Source organism: Sinocyclocheilus anshuiensis, unplaced genomic scaffold, assembly GCF_001515605.1.
Source record: "Sinocyclocheilus anshuiensis isolate Anshui unplaced genomic scaffold, SAMN03320099.WGS_v1.1 scaffold492, whole genome shotgun sequence".
In the NCBI taxonomy this organism is placed as follows: Eukaryota; Metazoa; Chordata; class Actinopteri; order Cypriniformes; family Cyprinidae; genus Sinocyclocheilus; species Sinocyclocheilus anshuiensis.
In genome coordinates, this window is record NW_015558605.1 from 891,100 (window position 1) to 916,174 (window position 25,075).

The 25,075-nt window shown below is 39.3% G+C and overlaps 2 protein-coding genes across 2 annotated transcripts in view; both read right to left on the reverse strand.

Annotated features, from left to right (window-relative positions):
* Positions 1-25,075, reverse strand: part of LOC107680187 (gastrula zinc finger protein XlCGF57.1-like) — a 964,523-nt gene that overhangs the window by 295,826 nt on the left and 643,622 nt on the right. The window lies entirely within an intron of this gene.
* On the reverse strand, positions 12,428-15,019 carry sox8b (SRY-box transcription factor 8b). The gene is made up of 3 exons (XM_016475964.1): positions 14,640-15,019; positions 13,500-13,524; positions 12,428-13,184 (listed from the first exon to the last, which is right to left on the reverse strand). Exons 1-3 carry the CDS (start codon positions 15,017-15,019, stop codon positions 12,516-12,518), a joined length of 1,074 nt encoding a protein of 357 aa, XP_016331450.1. The 3' UTR covers positions 12,428-12,515.

Here is a 25,075-nt window from a genome sequence, read left to right on the forward strand (position 1 = left end):
TTTAAAGCAGTTTTTGCCCTATAGGTGCACTTGTGCGGAGTTTTTCAGGTAGATTTGCAGGTAGATTTCTTGAAGCAGACTTTTGCAAAACAAAAATCTCACTGGATTATTACAATTAATGGCAAAATGAATGTTTGGAAATGTAAACTGATTATTTCCTACTGACGCACTACAGCAGAGAAATAACTGACTTAAAACCATTTTTAGCTGGTGAAAATACTAGTGTTCTAATAATTTTGGCCACCACTGTATATTTGTTACGGAGTGAACGGAGGAAGCGTGCGGAACCATATGCAAAGCTTTATTCAAATACGTGGTCAAAACAGGCTATGGTCAACAACAACAACGAGTATGGCACAGGCAAGATGAAAGGGTAATCCAAAGAAAGGCGAGGGTCAATCGATGACGAACGTAATCCAGAGGGCGAGGCACACGGGTAATCCACAAACAGGAAATAGTTCAGGCGAGGTGCAAACACAGTTCGAAACAGCAAGACAAAGGGAAAATCCAAGACAGGATAAAGTCCAAGGCAGGCAGACAGCAGACAGGACGAGATAAACAGGCTAGGATAAAGACACAGATAAATCAGGCAATAAACAGGACTAGACTAGACTTAGCTACTTTATGGAGCCATTCCGAGTTTTCTGAGTCTATCACTAGGAGAGCGATAATCGCTAAACAATACTCGGCAATCTGAGAAGGGTCTGAGTGGGTGTTATATTGTGTGTGTGATTGGCTACAGGTGAGGGTGTAATCAATGAAATGGAGTCTGTGTAATGGGAGAGTCAGTGTAATGGAAGGGCGACCTCTGGTGGCAATCGGATGGAAGGCCACGGAAAGGATTTGTGACAATATTGTACTGATGTAAGTAATATAGCAAAAGCCTGCAGGCAGTTTTATGACTTGTGTTGACTCTGCATCACTGTCCTCCCACAACAATACAACGTTTTGCTCATATCAATCTAAACATTTGGCCTCCATCACATATTACAGCACGTATACAATACATAGACTATCCAAAAATTAAATTGGTTTAAATATAAAAATGACGTTACGACTTGAACAAACTTGAGTGATATGCTATGGTTTATGGTTACTTTTCCCATATCTCCCACAACCACATCAATGAGTATGTAAAAGCATGCACACACAGAAATACACTCGCCTCGAGTTGATTTTGTAGAACAGAAAGTCCATGCTGTTCTGTTTTTCAATCAAACTCTTTGCCATGCCCTTCTTTTTCTTTTCTTTTTTATCCTGTTGCAAGCTACAGAATTACTGCCACCAACAAAGCAATGTCTTCTTCCTCCATGTTTTGGCGCGGAACTTTGTGCGATTGCTTCGGAATTCGGCAGAGCGTAAAATCGTGTCGTATATCACTGCGTCCGTATGATTTTCAGATAAACTCACTTGTATCGTGTGCGTGGACATATGATCTTCCGACCGTCAGAATTCGCACCGTGTACGCCCAGCTTAAGGTGAAAAAAATCTCTGAGGCAAGGGATTTCTTTAAGAGCATTGCAACAAGTGTCTTAACTATCACCCTTACGCTTTAAATGTTTATACTAAGCATTCTACAGTAGTTTCTGGCAACATATGGCAATGGGTGCCGCGGTTGTTATGGTTACTACATCTCACAATAAACAGTACATAATGAAATACAAACCTAATAATCATTTCATTAAATAAACATGAGCGCTTCACGTTTCTGCACTGTTTGGTACAGTCGTTATGGGGGAAACAGCTATATTTCTGCAATTCTGAAAGTGCCACCTGCTGGCAGAGAATGAATTAGCAGTTTCAATAAGCTTTCTGTTTTGTACCAATGTGAAAATACCCATGTTTTTACGCTGCAAACATGCAGAGTTGTAAATGTGAACTGGTGGATGGACAAGAAAATAATGCATTATAAAAATCGAAACAATTAAGACACTAATATATATATATATATATATATATGTTATTTAATATAATAATTGATCGTTAATAATTGTTTCAATCCATTTAGTACTTGATACGACTCTTTTTCTTGTGAAAACCTGTATGGGAATTTTAAATCATGCTTTTTGCAGTTTTATATGTTACCATAGACATTGTGATCATATGGTATTAATTTTATTTGTGCAGATCTTAATAGAGGTCTTAAAAAGTCTTACATTTGACCTTAAAAATCCTGCAGATACCGAGTTTAAGATGACTTAAGGGAGCTGTTTCGGTCACTTAAATTTAGGTGAAATGGTAACTAAGGACTTTGTAGCAACACTTAAATAATTAAGGGGGACATTTAATGATAGCCTTAAGGTTCCTTAAGTTGACCCTTAGGTATTTTCTTGCAACCCAAGTTTCACTAAGGGTACCCTTAACCTTATAACTAAGGTATTTCTTAGCTTAAGGGCTTTCATGCAATCGGGCCCTGAAGTTTTGGGTAAAATATTTTCCTCAGATAATTGCACTGTCAGTGTGTTGACGCGAGTCTGACAGAACTGAGGTAAAAGTGACGTCACAAAAATGGCACTGAGGCAACATTTTATTTCAAATTAATATTTTTATTAAATTTTAATTAACTTTAAATTTCATCCTAGTACAATTCATTAGTAAATATATACGTGTCTATTTTAACACATTAATAATTATCATGTTAGATGATCTATAATGCAAGATGGGAGCCGTATTTGCACTGCAATTCGGAGAATCAGATGTGTGGGATTTACAACGCGTCAATTCATCCCGAAATTAAGAGGCCGGTGAACTGGGAGAAAAATAGAATAAACTTTATAGTAACCTACACAATATGTATCTGATATAAATAAAACGATTTATAAAGTCAATAGAATGGATTTTTATTGCTGTTTCCATAGTGTGTATTTTACAATCGGTTGTATCGTTTGTACAATTGTTGATCGGTTTCACAAAGACCAATACCAACAGACTACCATGGAATGCCCCACGAGGGTCCATGCAATGGCTCAGAGAGGATTGGTTGCTGTTTGTGAAATGGAAAGTCACCTGGGAAGTGCTGATGTGCTTCACTTTCCACAAACCATACGGAGATGACAGAGCAAAGGAGGGTGAAGGACAATGATGGGCAGTGGTCTCAAGTGCATGTGCCTGTTCCCGGTGCTGTGCTGGACTACAACAGGTTTATGGGGGAGTGGACCTGTCTGATGCCCTCATTGGATCCTACAAAGTGCTCCACAAGACACAGAAGTGGTACCCATCCTTCTTTTACCACTTTGTGGATGTTGCTGTGGTCAGTGAACTTGCAGGCTTTGATTTAGGCACAGCTGCTCTTCAGGCTTCAAATGTTTGTCGCCACAACCTGAAGCACATTACAGACGACAGCACTGCTGGATGGCGAAAGTACAAGCTTTGCCATCAGATGATGCCAGTCTTGTTCATAATGTTGATTAATGGTTTTATCTACATGTTAAATTGTTCAAAGCATTCAAATCTTAAGTTATTCCAGAAATGTTTTCAAGTTTAGGTGGATACATCAGACCCTGACAAATAGATTTGCAGTTCTGAGATGAAGGGAGACAAGTCATCACTAGTGTGTGGCAGTAACGGTTAGGGATGCACTCACACTCACACTTACATGACCAACAAGTTTTCATCCTATTTTTCCTGTTATTGTGAGCTATTGTGTTCCATCATATGCACACATCTTACAATAATGCATAATAAACGGCGACCCGAGTTCGAATCCCACCTCGAGGTCCTTTGCCGATCCTGCTCCCTTCTCTCCTCCCAGTGCTTTCCTGTCAGCTCTCTACTGTCCTCTCACAATAAAGGCATAAAAAGGCCATAAATATAAGTTTAAAAAAAATAAAATAATAATAATAATGCATAATAAAAAAAGATTTTCTTCACTTGAATCCCCATAGGTTCGAATTTTTTCTTTTTGTTGTAAATTTGATTACATTACACCTGTTTTGATTTCCCTGCATTGGTTCCCTCTCTAATACAGAATTGAGTTTAAAATTTTATTATTTGTCTACAAATGAATATTCACCTACAATCAAATAAAAGAGTATTTTGAGAGTTTATTTTGACAACATTCAGCTGCTGCTGTATCATGTAAAATAAGCGGCCAGTCACACACCAAAAGTTTTTTTTTTTTTGGTTGTTTTTTTGTCCACCAGTGCTCTACACCAGAGGTCCACAACCACCGGGTCGCAACCCACTACCGGGCCGTGGAAGAATTGCTACCGGGTCGCAAGAACGTTTTGGGAAAAATGTGTATCCTATAGATACGACACTCTGTTATTTTTTTATGTTAATGATTGTTCTAATTATTCTGTATTTTCTTTGTATGCGATTGATATGGAGTAGCAATTTGACAATTTCATGTTAAATAAGTAAATGAAAGATTGCTCTGATCTGTCACATATTAGGAGTTAAACGGATCGCAGTTGATCCGTAATACATACGGACGAGACCCTACCGTTCGGCGCACACGTGATTCGCAGATTAATTTGCCAATTTACACGAACAAGCAATTTTAAACCACAAGAAGAAGAAACGAAAGAGATCTCAATTCGTTACTCACGTGCTATTCTTGCACACAATCAAAGCGTGCACAAGCATAGAGACGTGTTTCAGACAGTGCGGAAATACCGAGTTGCGTATACATACACTAGAAATACAGAGTTGTGTATACATGCACATAAAATTAGCCTATATCAAAAACCCTTCACGGCATTGTCATTCTCTGTACTTTAAATTATTATTTTTTTGCTTATCCGAAAAAAATGTATTCACTTCTGTGAGATACTGTATATATCCTCGACACTCTTCTCCTGACATATACCCTGCATCCCTCTTCTGCACATGGCCAAAACATCTTAGTCTTGCCTCTGTCCTACCTGTGCTGTCCCTCTAATAATCTAATTTCTGATCCTGTCCATCCTCATCGCTACCAAAGAAAATAGCAGCATCTTCAACTCTGCCACCTCCAGCTCCTTCTCCTGTCTTTTTGTCAGTAGCACGGCCTCCAAGCCAGACAACATAGCAGGTCTTACTACCTACCGTCTTGTAAACGTTCCCTTTCATTCTTGCAGGTACCCTTCTATCACAAATCACACCTGACATTCTCCTCCACCCACTCCACTCTCTTCTTAACTTCTCTACCACTCTCCATTACTTTGGACAACTGACCCCAAGTATTTAAACTAATCCACTTTCACCACTTCTGCTCCTTGTAACTGCACCGCTCTGCTGCCCTCTCTCCGATTTAGGCACATGTACTCTGTCTTGCTCCTACTGACTTTCACTCTTCTGCTCTCCAGTGCATACCTCCAAACTTACCTCTGCCTGTTCCCTACTCTCACTAGAAATCATGATATCATCGGCGAACATCATAGTCCATGGGTGTTCCTGCGTAATTTCATCCGTCAACCTGTCCATCTCCATTGCAAACAAGAAAGGGCTAAAGAGCCAATCCTTGATGCAATCCCTAACCCTAACAACATCAACTAATAATAACTGAAAAACTATAAGGAGAGCCACTCCAAAGAGCCTACCCCAAAGAGAGCCTACACCACAAAGGAAACACCAATTTATCTAATTACAAAAGTTTCCCCGAAGTAATCAAAAATGTTGTCATGCAGTGTTTTTAGCTGGCTTTGGCTCACTTCACTGGCATGGCAAATGTCCACTGCTCTCTGTAGGGTTAGGTTGGGTTGTTGTAAACCCCTTTGATCTGGTCATTTGTAATGCCACATACGATTCTATCTCTTATCAATGACTTGGTCAGTTCTCTGAATTCACGGTACTTAGATTTGTTCTTTAAATCTGCCACAAGCATCAATAGACTGCAAGTTCACAAGCTCAGACAAAGAACAAGTGTCTTTTTTTGTGTCAGTTTTTTCTCACATTTTTAGATGCAAAGACACGATCCGTGTGAACAGCCCTTTAAAGCGATGGTAAAATTTTATTTTTACACTTTTTTCTTTTTTTTTACAATTTTGATTTTCAGTGTTTTGCACTTTAAAATAAATTTCTAAATGTGTGTTCATTAGTCAATTAGTCAACACAATAACAAAGTGCAAAGAAGCAATTGTGTTTACACATTATTTGAAGGTGTTAGTTTTGTTACAGTGTAATTATACATTTAGGTACTGAGTAATATTAATTAGCTACATGTACTTACATGGTTAGGGTTAGAATTAGGATTTGGCTTAGGGTTACTTGCATGTAATTATGCATAATTTATTGTTATTATAATAGTAAGTACATGTAACGTGTAAAAAGGACACCTTAAAATTAAGTGTTACCGCAATTGCAAATGTTTTACAAAATACAAAGTGCAATACTTTGCACTTCACTACTTAAGTAACTTACACTGAAATGTCTTTCTTAACATCTCATGATTTAAGGTCACGTGAGTTCCTGAGCATGATGAATTATGGGATATACTTAAACGTGACACTAATAGCATTTCAGAGCATATTTATTTTCTGTTTTGGTTTTGAAGTCCCTGTGTTTCTGTTCTTCCTGCCTTGACCCAGTTTTCCGTTGTTCCCTGATTAGTCTATTCTGTTCACCTGTTTTGATGTAGTTCTCCACCTGTTTCAGTTCTCCCTGATTACTTTCCATGTGTTTATATGCCGTGTTTTCCTCAGTTCCTTTGTCTTGCTTTAAAAATACGTTGTGGTGTTAATCTCCTATGTTATTCTATATTGAACTCTTGGATTGATAATTAAAGACTCTCCTTTTGGATTACCCCTTCGCTGTGTGCTTCAGCCAACCCACATCGTGACAATTATAGATTTAGTATGTGTGGCCTTTTTAGATCTTGCACAGTCTTGCGCACGTCTTGTCACATGCACATGCTCTCTAATGGCCTGCAAGACTCTCAATGCAGCAAATGCGAATATTGGGAGTTCACTTGTGTGTTCACATATCAAGAGCACAGTAGCGCCTCACAGTGTTCCCTCTAGTAATACAACAGAAAATATACACTCGTGACAGACAGCTTAGGATGAAGGAGATCTTATGTTCTGAAAGAACTGTTTTTGTTCCAGTTTTCTAATTTACGATAGTGACTTGACTTTACAGTCTCTCAGTAGTGGTCTTCTACTAGCAAAACATTGAACAAATTTGATTAGACATACGCACTCAGGTTCTCAGTATGCATTTAATTTGCATATTATTAATTGAATTTAGTTTCAGGTGCTCAAAACACGTGCAAAGATCGCCGATTTAAAAAATGTCAGATTTCAGAAGGTTCCTGCAGCAACAGCAGTCATTGAGATGAATACGGGAGCAATAATAGCGGATATTTTTCTGCTTATGTTATGTGCACCTCCTAGTTTTAAAGTATCAAATATCTTTTTCTAACAAACCTGTTTTCTTTCTTTACAATAGCTGACACTTGCTCTGGTGTTCCGTTATCAAATTTAATTAAGTCCACAAAGACACTTAAACATTTACATATCATTTCAGCTCAAAGTACTGAGAGATCGTGTTTAATCCCTAATGCTTGTTGTGTGTCAAGCATGATCAAGTTTTACACATACAATTCTTCATGCTTCCTGTGTGTTTGTGTGCCAAACCGACTGAAGTGCGAGAGAGAGCAGAGACTGCTTTTACTTCTAACCCGTTCTCTCGCTTTCTCACTTCTGGTCTCTCTCTTTGTTTCTCCACCTCCGTCCTGTGAGAATATGAAAGCTCTCGGCAAATGTTCCTCCCACACACAGCATTCCAGGGGCATTAAAGCAGTCCTACACGCCTATGGAGGTCTGAACAATAGATGCATACCTGAACACACCTCCTGGTGTATCTTCTGTTTATCCCTCCATTTCCTCAAGGAAAGTTCATTATCTTTCTGTGACAAACCCATTGTGTAGAAATAAACACGTAATGAATCCATGTGTATCACTGAATTTAATGTATATAATGAGGTAGTGGTTTCTTTCTTTTCCTTTTGCTTTTATGATGTGCATAAATGTGTGAATAGATGGTTGAACAAGCAGTTCTGAGAATTTCTGTTGAAAAAACCAGCATATGCTGGTTAGGTATGTTTTGACGCTGGGATGCTGGTTTAAGCTGGTCCTTTGCTGGTCTTAAGCTGGTCGGACCAGTTTAGGACCAGCACATGACCAGCTAATGACCAGCATAAACCAGCAAAAGGACCAGCATAAACCAGCAAAGGACCAGCTTAAACCAGCAAAAGGACCAGCATAAACCAGCAAAGACCAGCTTAAACCAGCAAAGAACCAGCTTAAAAAACTAGCAAAGGACCAGCTTAAACCAGCAAAGGACCAGCTTAAACCAGCAAAGGACCAGCATAAACCAGCAAAGGACCAGGCATAAACCAGCAAAGGACCAGCTTAAACCAGCAAAAGGACCAGCATAAACCAGCAAAGGACCAGCTTAAACCAGCAAAAAAACATACCTAACCAGCATATGCTGGTTTTTTCAACAGGGATCGGAAAAATGTAGTGAGAAAAGCCGAGCTTTGAGATGCTAACCTTCATGACAATATTAAATAGTTATCGCCAAATCTCGTTACAAATACAGTGACGTTTAGTGAGACTTGTACGCTTATTTTTAGCATATGCTGGTTTTTTCAACAGGGATGGGAAAAATGTAGTGAGAAAAGCCGAGCTTTGAGATGCTAACCTTCTTTTATGACAATATTAAATAGTTATCGCCAAATCTCGTTACAAATACAGTGACGTTTAGTGAGACTTGTACGCTTATTTTTCTCTGTTGTAGTTTTGAGGTAATAATTCAAAGCGGAAACACTATATGAAATCCAAAAAGTGGCCGCAGAAAGAGAAAGTGGATTCACACTCATGTCTATTTCATTTCCCTTGCAAATCAGTCCCAAGTTCCCAGAATCCTCAAGCTCACAACAAATCCACCAGGCTTCTCCTCCTAAAACAACACACGCACACACACGTTTTCCATGTTTAATGGATACTCTCCATAGACTTCATGGTTTTTCTATTGTACAAACTGTACTTTCCATCTCCTTATCCTGTGCATTTTAGATTTTCAAAAAACTTCATTCTGTATTATTATAAACAATTGAAAATTGAAGATGCAGAACGTTTTCTGTATGAAAGTTTATTAAAACGAGTTATTTAAATGGAGACATTCCATAAACCTCTAAGTAAACGCCGTGTGTGTGTGTGTTTGTTATCCATCACTTGTGTTTCACTGTGCAGAAGCTGATTTCTAAAGGATGTCTGAGAGTGAAATGAGACCCGAGTGCCTTTATTTCATGCGCTTGAGTCACGTCTGCTCTCTCTGAAGAGTTCCTCCTCAAACTATCTGGCCAACGCAAGAGGAAACGAGAGAAAAACTAGTCTTCTTAAAGCCACCCACATCCCATCTGCTCATTAATTATCAGTTTTATTATTATCATCGCTGTTGTCACGATTATGAGCTGAAGTTTTCCTAATTGCAATACTGGTCATCGGGCTGTATTCCTGTTAAAGCGTACAGTATGGGGAAGAAATCCAGCCGTGTGCGTGTAATCATCCATTCACATCCCTCCTAATGACTGTCAGTTTTCCTGCCCCTCCATTTTCTGTCCAATTAATTCTTTTCTTACTTCCCCGGAGAAAGAGAGACAATAGAGCCCTCCAGCACATAATAGAATAGATCATTAAAATTCAGCAGTTCTTTGCGGTGGCACCGTGTTTCCTCCCCGGACTGCTTGGCATGAATGCCAGACCCCGCTTTGAAATTCAACCCAGCAGAGCACAGCCCCGGATGCTCTGAATCTCTCAGCAGCTGACATGCATTTCCATGCTTTTCCTCATCCGAGTTTCTGTCCTGACAAACAAGTTCCATGTATGACTACAACGAGATTAAAAAGTGAAATATGTGACCACAAAACCAGTCACAAGGGTCCATTTTTCGAAATTGAGATTTATACATCATCTGAACGCTAAATAAATAAGCTTTCCATTGATTAGGATTGGTCACCCTGTTGAAAAATCCAGCATATGCTGGTTAGGTATGTTTTGACGCGATGTATTGTTAGCTATTGCTACAAATATACCCCAGCGACTGCTTTTGTGCTCCAGGGTCACATATATTTATGGAACATGAATATGACTTTCCTCTTCGTGTCAAACGTGTTGGAATGGACAGATATGTAATTCTCTCAAAACGCATCATTAAACAGAATTACAATAACGACTGGGAATTAGATCATTTTTGTGTAGCATGTTGATTATTCATATATGCACTTAGAATCAGTTTTTTTTTTCTCATCTGTGAATGTGGCTCTAAAATGCAAACAAGTTTGCTCATGTATCGCTTGAAATGAACCACAGTAAAATAATTAAAAAGCCTGTAGTGTTGTTTATCATCCAGCCATTTTCCAAACCGCTTGTCCTTGCGGTAAACATTGTTTATGTCTTACAAAATGGTAACTAAAATGTTATTACAATTAGACATGGTCGGAAAATGACAGAAGCATTTGTTGAATAAAATCACGGCAGCCTGTCTTTACGCTGACAGCTGCTGCTGCTTCAGTTGCAGATGTAAGAAAAACTGCTGCTAAGAATGTCACTGCGGCAGCTGCTTCAAACAGAGACTTATTATTTCCCAAAGTATAGCAATCATTTAATAGCTTTTGGTGTATACATATTTGCTCGGTATTTCCAAAAAACCTCATTAATTTATTCAAACTTGATAAAACAAACACATTAATCGGTTAATTTTACTGAAATGTTTTTTTTAACTGTTCAGAAATTCAACACAATTGCTTTTTGAAAATTAGTATTCACAAGCACAATAGTAGCCATCAGCTGAGCGAAAGTTTAGACAAACATTTTTAAAATAAATTTATTTTTCTCCACAAATATTGCCAGCAATTACTAGTTAGCATTTTGTAAGAACGAGGCTGTTTACAAAAGAGAAGTCGTTTTTAAATTATACACAAGAATAAAACAACGTAGAGTAAACCACTGTTTTGTGTGTTTGTGTTTCACAGCCTAAAAGGTCATTAAAATGTTCAACGGATTGCTATATAATTAAAGAATCCCGATTTAATTCAAGACGGTCAATGCCAACAAACGTGTATTAACGACTGGCGATGTTAAAAATGCAATTATTAATGAGCTTGCTGCAACCGAAGAGCCTTTGACGTGTTAAAAGTGCTCACTAAAATGATGCATACGTAAAATAACAGCTAACAATTAACGTCTTCTATTATTTTTTAATCCCCCCACACACACACAGGAATGCTTTCAAAAATAATGTCCAAAAAGATATGGCTGTTTATCGAAATCATTTCAGCCCTCCACCCTTTCAGCTTTTGTAAGTACTGTAAAACAGAAACAAACGATAAAAAAATGACAACACAACATAAATATATATGAAACATCGAATTAAAAATGAACACGTTTTAGGTAAAAAAAAAAAAAAAAAAGGATTAACCGGAGAGATTCTGAATGAAGCCAATGCTTCTGGAATATTCATTGGTCCCGATCCTGGAGCGTCTGGCAGTCCTCACAGAGGATTTCTGCTGGCTCTTCAAATTCATCACGTTTAGCACCAACCGTCAATGTTCTGATGGGTTGAAAAATCAGCAGGCACTCATCGCTCAGTTAGTTGGCACAAACCCCTTCAGCTAGCGTCGTCCTTCATTGGTGAACGTGATTTCACCGAGTGCAAAATGTTCCTGGATCAACGTCCTTGTTGATCCTGGAACAACATTCCCAGCAACCAATCAGAATTGAGGGATAAGTTTACAGATAATGTCAGTTTTAGCCTTACAACCAGAGTTAGGTTTTATTCAACTATCATTTCCTTCTGATTTTTGGGATAAATTATGGGTAGGGTTAGGTTTAGAGGTAGGGCTAAAGTTAGGACGATAATGTTGATCCATGAATAGGGTTGGGAATCGTTTAAATTGTATCGATTCCGATTCCGATTCTGCTTATCGATTCCGATTCTTACCAATTCCCTGTTTTGATTCCAATGTGGTTAAAAAAATAAAGCCCAACATTTAGATATCAAACATATTCTTTTTGCAAAACATTGAACTGCTGCTGAATACCATGAACAAAAATCAGCCGGCTACATAAAAACTGGACTCGATTAAGAGCTGTTGGTGTGCAACAGAGCGGCACGATTCTGGACAAATTGAGTCTTTTTTTTTAGTTCTCTCACAATTCTGAAGAAAAAATATTAGACAACTAAACAAAATCTCATAGAGTTTATGAATGGAACGATTCAATGACTCACTCAAGACTCATTACTGGATGAATCAGTGTATTTGAACAAATCTCTTGAATGAATGATTCAAAGACAAATATCTAGGCTACATTTTCAACAGACCCTTTTCGCCAACTAAAAAAAAGGAATCAGTAAGTGGAATTGAAATTTTAATTTTACGACAAGTATCCGATTCCTGACCTTAAGTATCCAATTCTGGAATCGGAATTGATTTTCGATTCCCAACCCCTTCCAGCAACACGTCTGTCTTGGCGAAATCACGGCGACCGTCCTTCGTTATAGTAAGGGACACAGCACAAAGCGGCCGGGCCTCACGGCCTGGATAACGTGGTGTAAACCGGCTGATCCCAGCTGGCGGAGGGACTGTGGGAGGGCGGGATGGACAGGCCGTTGAGGATGTTGCTCCCGTATGGCCTCCGTGAGGAATGGAAGTAGGGGTACTGGTAGAGACCGGATGGGTAGCCGGCGTATGGGCTGTAGTAGCCGGAGCTCTGAAGGTCTGTATAGTCGCTGGCGAACGAGGCGGAGGCGGCCGAGGATCCGTGAGCGCTGTAAACGCCGTACTCAGGCGAGTGCTCGCTGTAGTGGCTCGGGCTCAGCTGCTCAGTTTTAATGCGAGCTCTGTGCTGGCTGGCTTCGCTCGTGCCGGGCGGCGAGGACGCCACGGGCCCCTTGCGGCTCCAGGAGGCCCCGCAGCTGGCAGGGTGGCTGTAGGGCGAGGCGTAGGAGCTGGCGCCCTGACCGTCTGGAGCGGCTCCGGCGTGGCCGCTCAGCGGCAGGTACTGGTCGAACTCGTGCACGTCGAAGGCCTCCATGTTGCTGATGACGTCCGTGCTGAGCTCTGAGATGTCAACGTTGCTGAAGTCGATGTTCTGTCGCGTGCCGTCAAGCAGACGTCTGCCTTCATGCTTGGGGTCTGGCTTTCCTCCGTGATGGAGGTCTGTTTTGGGCGTTGTAGGGGGTGTCGGGGGTCCATGAGGCTGGCCTGAGGATAATAATGAAGCTGGAGTTATACATTTGCATGCATCACATAGCGTCTTTCATTCTCCGTCAAGTCTTTTTGAGTGACCATCGGTCAAGATTAACTATTATATTTATTAGATTTTAAAGTTATATTTTTTGCCTTTCTAGCTTTATTTGATAGGAAAGTTAGGAAACTGACAAAAACAACTGCAAAGGAGAGATATGTCGGAGTGCTGCCCACTAAATGCAATCAGTATTTACACAGAATTAGGGTTGCAAAAAGGTGGAAAATTTCCAGTAAATTTTGGAAACTTTCCAGAAATGTTGGAAACTTTCCATTCATTCTCCGTCAACAGCCTGTCGAGTGACCATCGGTCAAGATTCACTTTCACTCAGAGTGATATTTATCAATGCATTCAGGGGTTTTATATATATGTATTTTTTGGGGCTTTTCTACCTTTATTTGATAGGAAAGTTAGGAAACGGACAAAAAAAAAAACTACTGAGGAGAGAAGGGAATTGGATCAGAAATATGCCCACTACTTTACACACAAAATATGACTGAATTACACACAAACATGACAAAATATAACTGATTTTAGACTTTAAGATTAAAAGATACTGAATAATTTACGGAAAGTATAAATGAAGAGTGACTTCAAAAGTGCTGTTTGAAATGTTCTTCAAAAATTAGCATTTTTTTTTCATACTCCTATGTGTAGGTTCAGTAATTTCGCTTTTAATGGCAATGAATAGGTTCTTCTTTTTTTTACATTAAAGTGAAATAACTGAACATAAAATGCTCATTTTAGAAGAAAATTTCAGATGGCACTTAAAGGCTTTTGCATTTGAACTCTTCAGATATTGCTTAAATATTAAAGATGGCAGAGATTAAATGCATTTAAATATGTAAATATTATCATTTCTAAGTAATAATGCATTTTGTTATAGAACTCAGGATAATTGCAGGAAATTTGGTAACACTTTATTTTATGGTGTGCTCGTTACACATGTACTTACTATTATAATAACAATTAATGATGCATAATTACATGCAAGTAACCCTAAGACAAACACTAATCCTAACCCTATTTTGGTAACACTTTATTTTATGGTGTGCTCGTTACACATGTACTTACTATTATAATAACAATTAATGATGCATAATTACATGCAAGTAACCCTAAAGTAAGTGCATGCATTTAATTAATATTACTCAGTACTTAAATGTATAATTACACTGTAACAAGTACACCTTAAAATAAAGTGTAACCAAAAATGTACATCTCGAGCTTAACATTTTTTAATGAGTTAATAATTATTATTATTATAGGGCGTTGTCTAAATGCATCATTTTATGTTTATTGATTTGAAGGCATTTGAAGATTAAGTTTTTCTTGTAATATTAAAATGCAATAATAATAATGATGTGTGTGTGTTTGTATGTATAATAATAGAGTGATTGAACTCACCTCCAGAGTTTGCCGAGGGTCTTGCTGAGCTCGGCGTTGTGCAGGTGCGGGTACTGATCCGCCAGCTTCCTGCGCGCGGCTTGAGCCCAAACCATGAAGGCGTTCATGGGTCTCTTGACGTGCGGCTTGCTCTTGATCGCGCCGCTGCCCCGCGCCGGCATGGGAACCAGGGACCAGTCGTAGCCCTTCAGCACCTGGGACACCGCGTCCCTGATGCACACGGGGAACCGCTCATCCTCGCGCTCCAGCTTCGTGATCACGCCGGGTCCGGCGGGGGATGCCGGCGCGTCAGAGTCAGACTCCTCTGGGGACATGGAGCTGGACGAGCCGGCTGGACTGCACGGCGGCTCCGCGCCGGACTTATCCTGCTCCTCCGTCATGATGACCGCTTCTGCGTTCAGACCCGAGACGCTCGAATCCAGTGTGGTTTCCCGCAGCCGGAAAGTTTCAGACGCTGCTGCAGTCCATCCAGGAGCACAGAGTCGCACTGATGGAGCTCAGGACGGTCAGCCAGACTTTGAGGCGCTTCCGCACGCGGATGAAGAGCCGCTCCTCCCGCGGACTCCCGTTGGTGGACTCTTCAGCTGTGATCAGCTCCGATTGGTTCAGCACACTTCACAAAATAAGGTCATCTGATACGCTTCACTCAGGCAAGTTATTTCAGGTAAAGTGGGCCACTTTAATTGTTTTAAACTTGTAATTTAGATACTCAGTTCTTTTCTTTTCGAGAAGGTCTTCAGACAAATTTTTTAGTTCATTTTATTCATTTTTAGTTATATAAATATAGTTTTTTTTACTATCATTAAACAGGCATATTCAACAAATTTAACAAACCCAGGCTATGCATATAATTAATAAGTTCACTAAATTCATGCATTAAATTTAAAACAACTGATAGTGTTGGGGGTAACGCATTAGTTATGTAATCAGATTACTTTTTTTAAGTAGCTATTAAAGTAACGCATTACTTTTTAACTTAGAAGGAGATATCGGAGTTACTTTTTCAAATAAGTAACGCCAGTTACTTAGTTTTCCCATTCATTGGCTGACAGCCCTCGTGTTGCCATGTTGAGAGAAATCGGGAGTAAGTGCAGAGGTCGTTTTGATAAACATGACACAATATGCATTATAGCATTAATGTAGCATGAAAAGAGTTTGTAACCCTATTAAAGCAGGGGATGAAATAATATGCATTATAGCATTAATGTAGCATGAAAAGAGTTTGTAACCCTATTAAAGCAGGGGATGAAATACAGTGAGTGAGTCTGGTAAATCGTGAATTAGCTGTCATCATCAAAGCTTTGCTATGACCGTAACCCGCATCTGCTCGCGAATCGCTCTTGCGGTAGCCTACTGATAGGCTACTTTATGCTCTCTGCGGACAGTGCGCCCATGCTCCTCCAATTAATTATCCATTAACGGTTTAAGTTTATTAAGAAAACTGAGGGGGCACAACCAGGCATTTTTGTTATTGCTGAATAGTGTTGAACTTTCTTCTCCTGCATCATATTCTTCATGCAATTTGTTTGAGCTGCGCCCTCTACTGTACAGACATGGATTTACATTTCCTTCAGCCTGAGGCGGATTTATTTCACTTTTGGTGTGAAAGGGCTTTTACATTTGTAAAAGAAGAGCTTTTTATATATTAAAAACAAACAAGCAAGCCCTGCCCAGATTTAAAAAGTAACCATAAAAAGTAACTTTACACAAAAAGTAACTAAGTAACGTAATTAGTTACTTTTTTTAGGGAGTAATGCAATATTGTAATGCATTACTTTTTAAAGTAACTTTCCCAACACTGGTGTTGACATTAAATTTGATTAAATCTAAAAAAATATTGATTACATCTACAATACCTTAGAAATGTGACACACGCATGCAACAACAAATAGGCTACCAAAAGTGATATGCGCATTTAAAATGTTTGTAATTTTAAAACTTTTTTTCTGCTGTTTTTTTCCCCAAAACACTTTAAATGAACTTCAGCCCTGTTGAAAAAAACAGCATATGCTGGTTAGGTATGTTTTGAAGCTGGGATGCTGGTTTGAGCTGGTCCTGTTGTGATATTTTGAAGCTTTATACTCTGCATCTACATTTTGCTCCTCTCATCCCTTTTTTCTTTCTGCTCTCTTTCCTTTCTTCCATCTCTGTTTCTGTGGGCCACTGAGTTGTCCGCCATATTGGAAAGGTTTCAAGATTCAAGATTCAAGATTTCTTTATTGTCACTATACAAGTATAGTGAAATTTGAGCAATCCTAACAGTGCAGTCACATGTAACTTACGGGATGGGAAGGATCCTTTAAAATGTTTTCTGCCCTTCTAAGGTAGCGTGAAGTGTAAAGTTCTTTTAAGGAAGCCAGAGAGCAACTAATGATTTTTTGTGCTGAGTTAATCACCCCCTGGAGAGCTTTCTTAAGCATTCGCCAGGTTATTTGCCCCACACCATTCTGCCAGTCTCTGAATGTCATCTCTGTAAGCCGTCTCGTCTCCTCCTGAGATGAGTCCAACAACGGTCGTGTCATCTGCAAATTTGATGATAGTGTTAGTGGAATGGATTGGGATGCAGTCATGAGTGTAAAGGGCGTAGAGAAGTGGACTCAGCACGCAGCCTTGTGGGACACCTGTGCTGAGTGTTAAAGTGGAGGAGGAATAGGGGCCTAACCTAACCGTCTGTGGACGGCTGGTCAGAAAGTCATTAATCCAGTGGCAGATAGAAGAGGAAAGACCTAAATCCAGCAATTTGGCTACCAGCCTATCGGGAATAACTGTATTGAACGCTGAACTATAGTCAATGAAAAGCATCCTCACATAGTTTCCTTGGCGCTCCAAATGAAGCAAAGCTGTGTGCAAGGCAGTATTGATTGCGTCTTCCGTAGATCTATTACATCTGTATGCGAATTGATGAGGGTCAAAGGTGTCTGGGAGGCTGGCTTTGATGTACTGCTGCACCAGCCTCTCAAAGCACTTCATAATAACTGGGGTAAGTGCAACTGGGCGGTAGTCGTTAAGGCCCCTAATGGCGGTTTTCTTCGGTAGTGGGATAATTGTTGCTGACTTCAGACAGGTAGGGATGGTGACTGTTGACAGGGACAGGTTGAAAAGCTTTGTGAAGACAGCAGAGAGCTGGTCTGCGCATTCTCTGAGTACTCTTCCCGTTACTCCATCTGGGCCTGCGGCCTTTCTTGGGTTAATAGCCCTGAGCACACTCCTTACCCTGTAACATCTAGCAAGTTGACCATGTGTCTGCACCCATAGCTATTCACATGTGTTATTATCTGTATCTGCAATAGTTTTTTGAAGCTGATCTTTCACATTCACATGTAAGTACACTTGTTCTTTTATTTGAATTAGAGTTTCACTGATATGTGTAAGTTCAGCAGATTTATTCAGAAGACACATATTTCATCTTTCGGTGTATGATAAGTGTCACGGAACCGGGTGTGTGGAGGCAGGCAGGACGACGAGGACGACACGGATTCCAATAATGACATTTATTGTAGACACAACAAGGCAGGTTCAGGTAGGTGAGACACACACTCGGGGTAACATTAACAATAACCGACACCAATGCTCAGACAGACAGGAACTAATATGGGGTGAATAATTAGAGGCAGACAGGTGAGCACAATGACGGTGATTAACTAATTATTAGACGGGCTAAACCAACACAAAGGGAAGAAACCACAACAAACAGGGGTAACATTAACAATAACTGACACCAATGCTCAGACAGACAGGAACGAATATGGGTTGAATAATTAGAGGCAGACAGGTGAGCACAATGACGGTGATTAACTAATGATTAGACGGGCTAAACCAACACAAACGGAAGAAACCACAACAAACAGTCCACAGGGACGTTACAGATAGCAGGGTTGAACATCTTGAGACGGCAGGCGACGTTCCTCCGTGGTTCACACAGTATTTGAATATAAACAAAGAGACAGGACCTGCATTCACAAAACGAGCAAAAGAATATTACTCTTCTAAAGGAATGAGGTTACCTGTAAGTCTGTGATAATAAAGGCCTCTAAAACTCCAGGCTTTCCTAAAGAAAGTTTAACTCTGACAAATGATTGTTTAATGCACACTTATGAAACTGGTGCTTAATACTACGTGTATTATGAGAGACATATGCAGATAATAGCGGAGGCTGAATCGCTGTCTTTGTGCCAGTGTATTGCAAATGATTTTATCAAACATCTTTCTCATGAAAAGACAATGCCTCGCTTGTCAGACATTTGAGCTTTGCTCTGAGCCGCAACGAGTGTTCGAATATCGGAGCAGAATGAGACTTTTGGATTTATTCATTTGCAAACATTAATTGGAGATTGCTTGCAGTGTGGTAAGTGGGTTATGAATTGAGGTTATACATTATACAAAGTGTTTTTTTTTTTGGTTTGATTGTATTGTTGTAAATCTGATATCATTGCACGCGATAGAGAAGAAGAGAAAACATGGAAATCTTTTCTTATTGTGGCAGTTGACCAAAACAAGTGATGCAATGAATGAAGCATCTTCAGTGTGTTTATTTATGTCTTTGGTGAGCGCAGTGTGTTTGACAGCTTTTGTTTTCAGTGAGCTGGACACTGCATTTGTTTGGCAAATCTGTCTTTTAACACTCTTTTATCAATCAGCATCCACTGACATCTGTTTATTTTCTTTCAGTCATGTCATTTTATTTATTTTTTTGGTAATATGTGAGCCTGGAGCACAAAAGCAGAAGTCGCTGGGGTATATTTGTAGCAATAGCCAACAATACATTGTATGGGTCAAAATTATCCATTTTTCTTTTGGACTATTTGTAGCAATAGCCAAAAATACATGGTATGGGTCAAAATGATTGATTTTTCTTTAAGTAAAGTCATGTTCCATGAAGACATTTTGTAAATTTCCTACCGTAAATATATAAAAACTTCATTTTTGATTAGTAATATGCATTGCTAAGAACTTAATTTGGACAACTTTAAAGATGATTTTCTCAATATTTTGATTTTTTTGCACTCTCAGAATCCAGATTTTCAAATAGTTGTATCTCAGTCAAATATTGTCCTATCCTAACAACCCGGAAAGCTTATTTATTCAGCTTTCAGATTATGTATAAACCTCAATTTAAAAAAAAGGACCCTTATGACTGGTTTTGTGGTCCATGGTCGCATATTACATGTTAAGGCACTACTTGCTTGAAAAATAAGTTACATGATTGTTTATGTTACTTCTTATTTTCAAATAAGAAAAACAATAATGTACAAATCATAAGAAAAAGATGTTATAAATTATGCATTATTTTCATATTTTTGTAGTGCTGTATTTATTTGTTTTTAATCATTTAGCAGATACTTTTATCCAAAGTGACTTAAAAAGCAGTAACAAGCATTTTGTCACAGAGCCAACAATATTCATAGTATACAATGCCAGGATTATTTTAAATCTACATTAGAACAAAAAATTGCATGAAAGAAGAAAAGCATTTATTTAGTTAGTTGGTTAGTTAGTTAGTTAGTTATTAAATGCCTTGATTGAGGTTGTTGAGTGGTTGAAGGGGGAAAAAAATTCAATGGCAGTCAATGGCTATCAGCAACTGTTCGGTTACCCACATTCTTCAAAATATCTTCTTTTGAATCCAGCAGAAGAAAGAAACAGCTGGTTGAACCGTCCCTTTAAGTGCTTGCTTGTGTGACTTCAGTGGAGTGAGTTTAGGAGACGTGTGATATGGGTTCTCTTGGGATGACTGAAGGGCTGTGTTTCCCAAAAGCATCATAACCCTAAGTAGATCGTTGAGCCATTGCCACCAATGGTCTGTACGATCAACTTAGCTTACGATTACGCCTAAAGGGTTAGTTCACCCCAAAAATTCTGTCATTAATTACTCACCCTCATGTCGTTCCAAACCTGTAAGACCTTCGTTCATCTTCAGAACACAAATTAAGATATTTTTGATGAAATCCGAGAGCTTTCTGTTCCTCCCATAGACAGCAACGCAACTGTAATGTTCCCAGGTCCAGAAAACGTAGTAAGGACATCAGTAAAACAGTCCATGTGACATCAGTGAATACGTTTTGTGTGGAAAGAACGTACAGTACGTGCATGAATGTAATCGACATAATTAACGTTGTTTATGCTTAGGGGAACGCATGCATATGCGTTGTGATACTCTCTAAAATGGCGGAAGACGGTAACTCGGGGGAGAAGAGTTGTTGAATAAAGTCGTTATTTTTGTTTTCTTTGCACACAAAAAAGTATTCTCGTAGCTTCACAAAACTGAAGTTGAGCCACTGATGTCACATGGACTGTTTTACCGATGTCCTTACTACGTTTCTGGACCTGGGAACATTACAGTTGCGTTGCTGTCTATGGGAGGAACAGAGAGCTCTCGGATTCCATCAAAAATATCTTAATTTGTGTTCCGAAGATGAACGAAGGTCTTACGGGTTTGAGGGTGAGTAATTAATGACAGAATTTTCATTTTGGGGTGAACTAACCCGTTAAGCTTACGCTTTTGAGAAACAATGCCTCCACATTCTGTATTACCTTGCACTGGATAGAAGGCAGGGTTGCCATGTTTTCACAAGAAAGCCCGCCCAATCGCTACTCAAAACTTGCCCGATGGCGTTTCGAGGGGGTCCCCAGTTAAAAATTGCGTTCCGGGGGGTAAAATATGCGTTTTTTGGTGTGTTTCCCCTGCTAAAATTCGCATTCCAGGGGATAAATGTCATGTTATTGGAGTCGCTTCAACCCGTGGACATGAAAAACCAAATAGACGGCAACAGTGTTAAAGTAGCCCAATTCCGCAGGAAAACCGCGGACTTGGCAACACTGATAGAAGGCCAGTTGATAGAGCAATGAACCTCAGTGGCCAGTTGCATAAAATGCTTAGCCTAGTATCATAACTTACAGTAGTTACCCAATTTTTTCTTTAAGGCTGGTCATAACTTTTAAATACAGTTTAATATATGTAGAATGGCAAAGGGAGCAGTAAAAGACAATGCGAGTTCCTCTTTATCTTACCATGACAATGCAGCACAGTTTCTATCACCTCATTAGCTGTTCTTTTGACAATAACGCCTAATTTATTGTTGTTCATTTGTTTAATTTATAGACATGTCTTAAAACTTGCAAAACCAAATATTCAAATATATTTAAATGAATCTTTTGAGGACTCGCCACAATAAGTTACATCATCCTAAACAGTAAAATAATTTCCTTGAAGCTACCATCGCATATGCCTTATAATAACCCATTAGTATAAGGGTTAGATCCCATTCCTTCAAGGGCACAAGAGCATTTTTAATTTCCCCATAAATCCACAAAAAATCCCAGATGCAAAGACGGTTGGTCCATTTGAAAACAAGTTGTCAACACAACACAAAAGACAATCATCACAACTAAAGAAAGGTTGCAATAGCATTAGAGTGGACATGCGAATTGGGACACAAAAACAGATTTTCAGATGATTTATGTATTTTCAGTGACATGTATGTTCAAGAAAATACATATTCATTATTTGTGCATGAACTACCGAACTGTTATTATACAGTACAACCAAAAAAGTAGAAGTATTTCTGCAGCATGAGCAGTGTGCTTGTAAAGTCAATTCATGTTCACACATATTTATATTCAAACACAGCAGAAAAAAGTAAGAATCTTTCAGTCTTGGAAATGAAAGGAAACACTGGCCACAGCTGGTTTCACTTGATGACAAGCGCTGGAACTGGTTTGAAAGCGTCTGAGAGTAAGAGTGTCAGCAGAGGTTACACATGAGACAACAATGAATCCAGCCGTCACAGCGCTCTGTATTGTGGGGAATAGTTCTGCTTTAGTTTTATAATATGAGAAAAAAGAAAATAAAAAGAGTAACAGATGAGGAAAAGAGGCGTGCATGAACTCACCGTGTCCCAGTGAGACAGAAGGGTTTAATTTCTCAGGGGAGAGTCTTGGTTTTGTGTCTGCCATCTATATATGTCTTTGTCCTGACCAGTTCCTGTCAGACCCCGACAATCAAAACCATTTTCAGTCAATGGATGGAAGTGTTTATCTTGCAGTTATTTTTTTCTTAAGTTATGTTTCTGCTTTTTGCGGAGATTAAACAAATATTTAACCCCAAAATTAAACATATATCATTCCAATCACATAAGGGGCCCATTCACACAGAACACGTTTTTCCATTCCAATGCACTACTTTTCCATTGTTTTTCTAAACTCATTAGACGGACATGTTTGACTGTTGCGTCTCGCACATGAGTGCCGCATTTTTAAGACGCCGTGTCAGTTTCAAAACAGTGGACCAATGAGAAAACTACGGAGGCGGGGCAAGCGTTGCGTGCTTTTGTTTACAGTAGCAAGTTGGCATGGCAACTTTTTTATTTGACGGCAACATGGTGGAGGAAAACTAACTATTCCTGAGCACTACGTCTTGCATTTTTAGACGCAGAAAACGCGTTTTGTGTGAACGGCCGCTATGACTGCCTTTATGTTGTCAATGAATGGACAAAAGCAGTGTGAACATTCAGTGACCAGGGGGTTCAACTCCAGATAATTAGGCCCAAATAAAATCTGGTGATTTTTTAACGTATTGGGAGGTTATATCATAATTTACAAATTAGTGAAGGCACTAATACAAGGGGCAGCTGATGAGTAGAACTTTGTGAATGACGATCCTTCCATGTGGTCTTATAACAGAGGCATCCAATCCTGCACCTCACGGGCCACGGTCCTGCAGAGTTTACCTGCCACCGTAATCAAACTGTTACTGTTGCTACATCTGACAAGCCATGCCACTCTCACCCCACACATCACGTTCTCACGCAGTGAAAAATACATTACAGAGCACAGAAGACACTGACAACACGCCGACAGACAAGACAGAGCAGGTTACTTGTGGTATAAAACAAAGTCTCAGCTTTAAAATTGTGTCATTTTTTAAGAAATTCAAACAAAGTCTCAGCTTTAAAATTGTGTCATTTTTTAAGAAATTCAAACAGACAATTACTCTTTAATAAGAGCCACAAAATGGTATTTGTTAATATGTCAGATCACTGTAGCGCCTAAGTTCAAGCGGCACGTGAACCGATCATCTCTTTCTCTTTACTAGTTGTAGCATGAAATAAACATGAATGAACATCAGAAGGTGATCTTGTTTCAACCTCAGAAAGACATTAATACACACCATTTTTCAAGTTTAAGTTCACCCACGTTAATCTACTCTCCTGTCTGGTTTGTTTGTCGGACAGAATGACAGATTCGGCGCTATGATTGGTCAGATCGCCTGTCAGTCAAGCTCTCTGCGAAGGGTCAATTGACCATAATAAAACTCTGGCAGAAATTCAATGACATCAGTGCAATAATGTGATTGGTTATCAAGGTACACATGATCTAAGTTGACCGTTACACTTTCTGTAAAGGTAGAGCTGTGCAGATTGGTCATCTATAAAGTTGCTTTCAAGGAAAGTCTGCTCAGTTGGCAGCCATAGTTGCAACGCCTCCAGGCGTCCAAGACCAAGTTCTCTCTAAACGATTGGGGGAATCTTGAAATCTCAAAAACTGCTACTGATACTAGGCATCATTGACTTAGTGTGGGCCATTTTTACACAAAATATTTAGATTATGCACATTTTGAGAGCTGCGATGGAAGAAAGGATTTGCAATTACTCGCAGTTTCGTCGGTTTCTCAAACAAATCCTGAAAGAATGCCTTCAGAAGACAATGAGTGTTGGAATTTCTCTTTTTTTTTTATCTTTGTTGACAGTTCTTGGTTACTTGATGGTTCATGGTTACTGTATGCTTTCATTGTATGGAAAAGAGCAGTGAGAACATTCTGCTGAATTTCTCCTTTTGTGTTCTTTGATTGCTTAGATAACCTTAAAGGGGTCATATGATGCTGCTAAAAATAACATTATTTTGTGTATTTGGTGTAATGAAATGTGTTTATGCGGTTTAAAGTTTAAAAAACACATTATTTTCCACATACTGTACATTATTGTTTCTCCTCTATGCCCCGCCTTTCTGAAATGCGTCGATTTTTACAAAGCTCATCGGTCTGAAAAGTGAGGTGTGCTCTGATTGGCCAGCTATCCAGTGCGTTGTGATTGGCCGAATACCTCAAGCGTGTGACGGAAATGTTACGCCCCTCACCATATTGTGATGACGCCCTGTTCGGCCGGAGCATAACATAAAACCATGTCTGCATTTGTGATCGGAGAAATGGCAAACAACAAGTGCTACTCTACACTGCTCAAAAAACTCGAGTTTGAATCGTCAGTGGCAAATTCTTTAAATATAAAAAAGTACTTACAGTCTGTGAGTCAGAACAGCATTGTAGTCTACTCTCCCAGGATCAGGAAACAGTCCTCCATAAAATGTGCTGCACACATCTGAATATTTGGGTTGAAGTGTTCTGGAACAGTGTTGTAAATACAACTTAACCACTGATTTCTAGT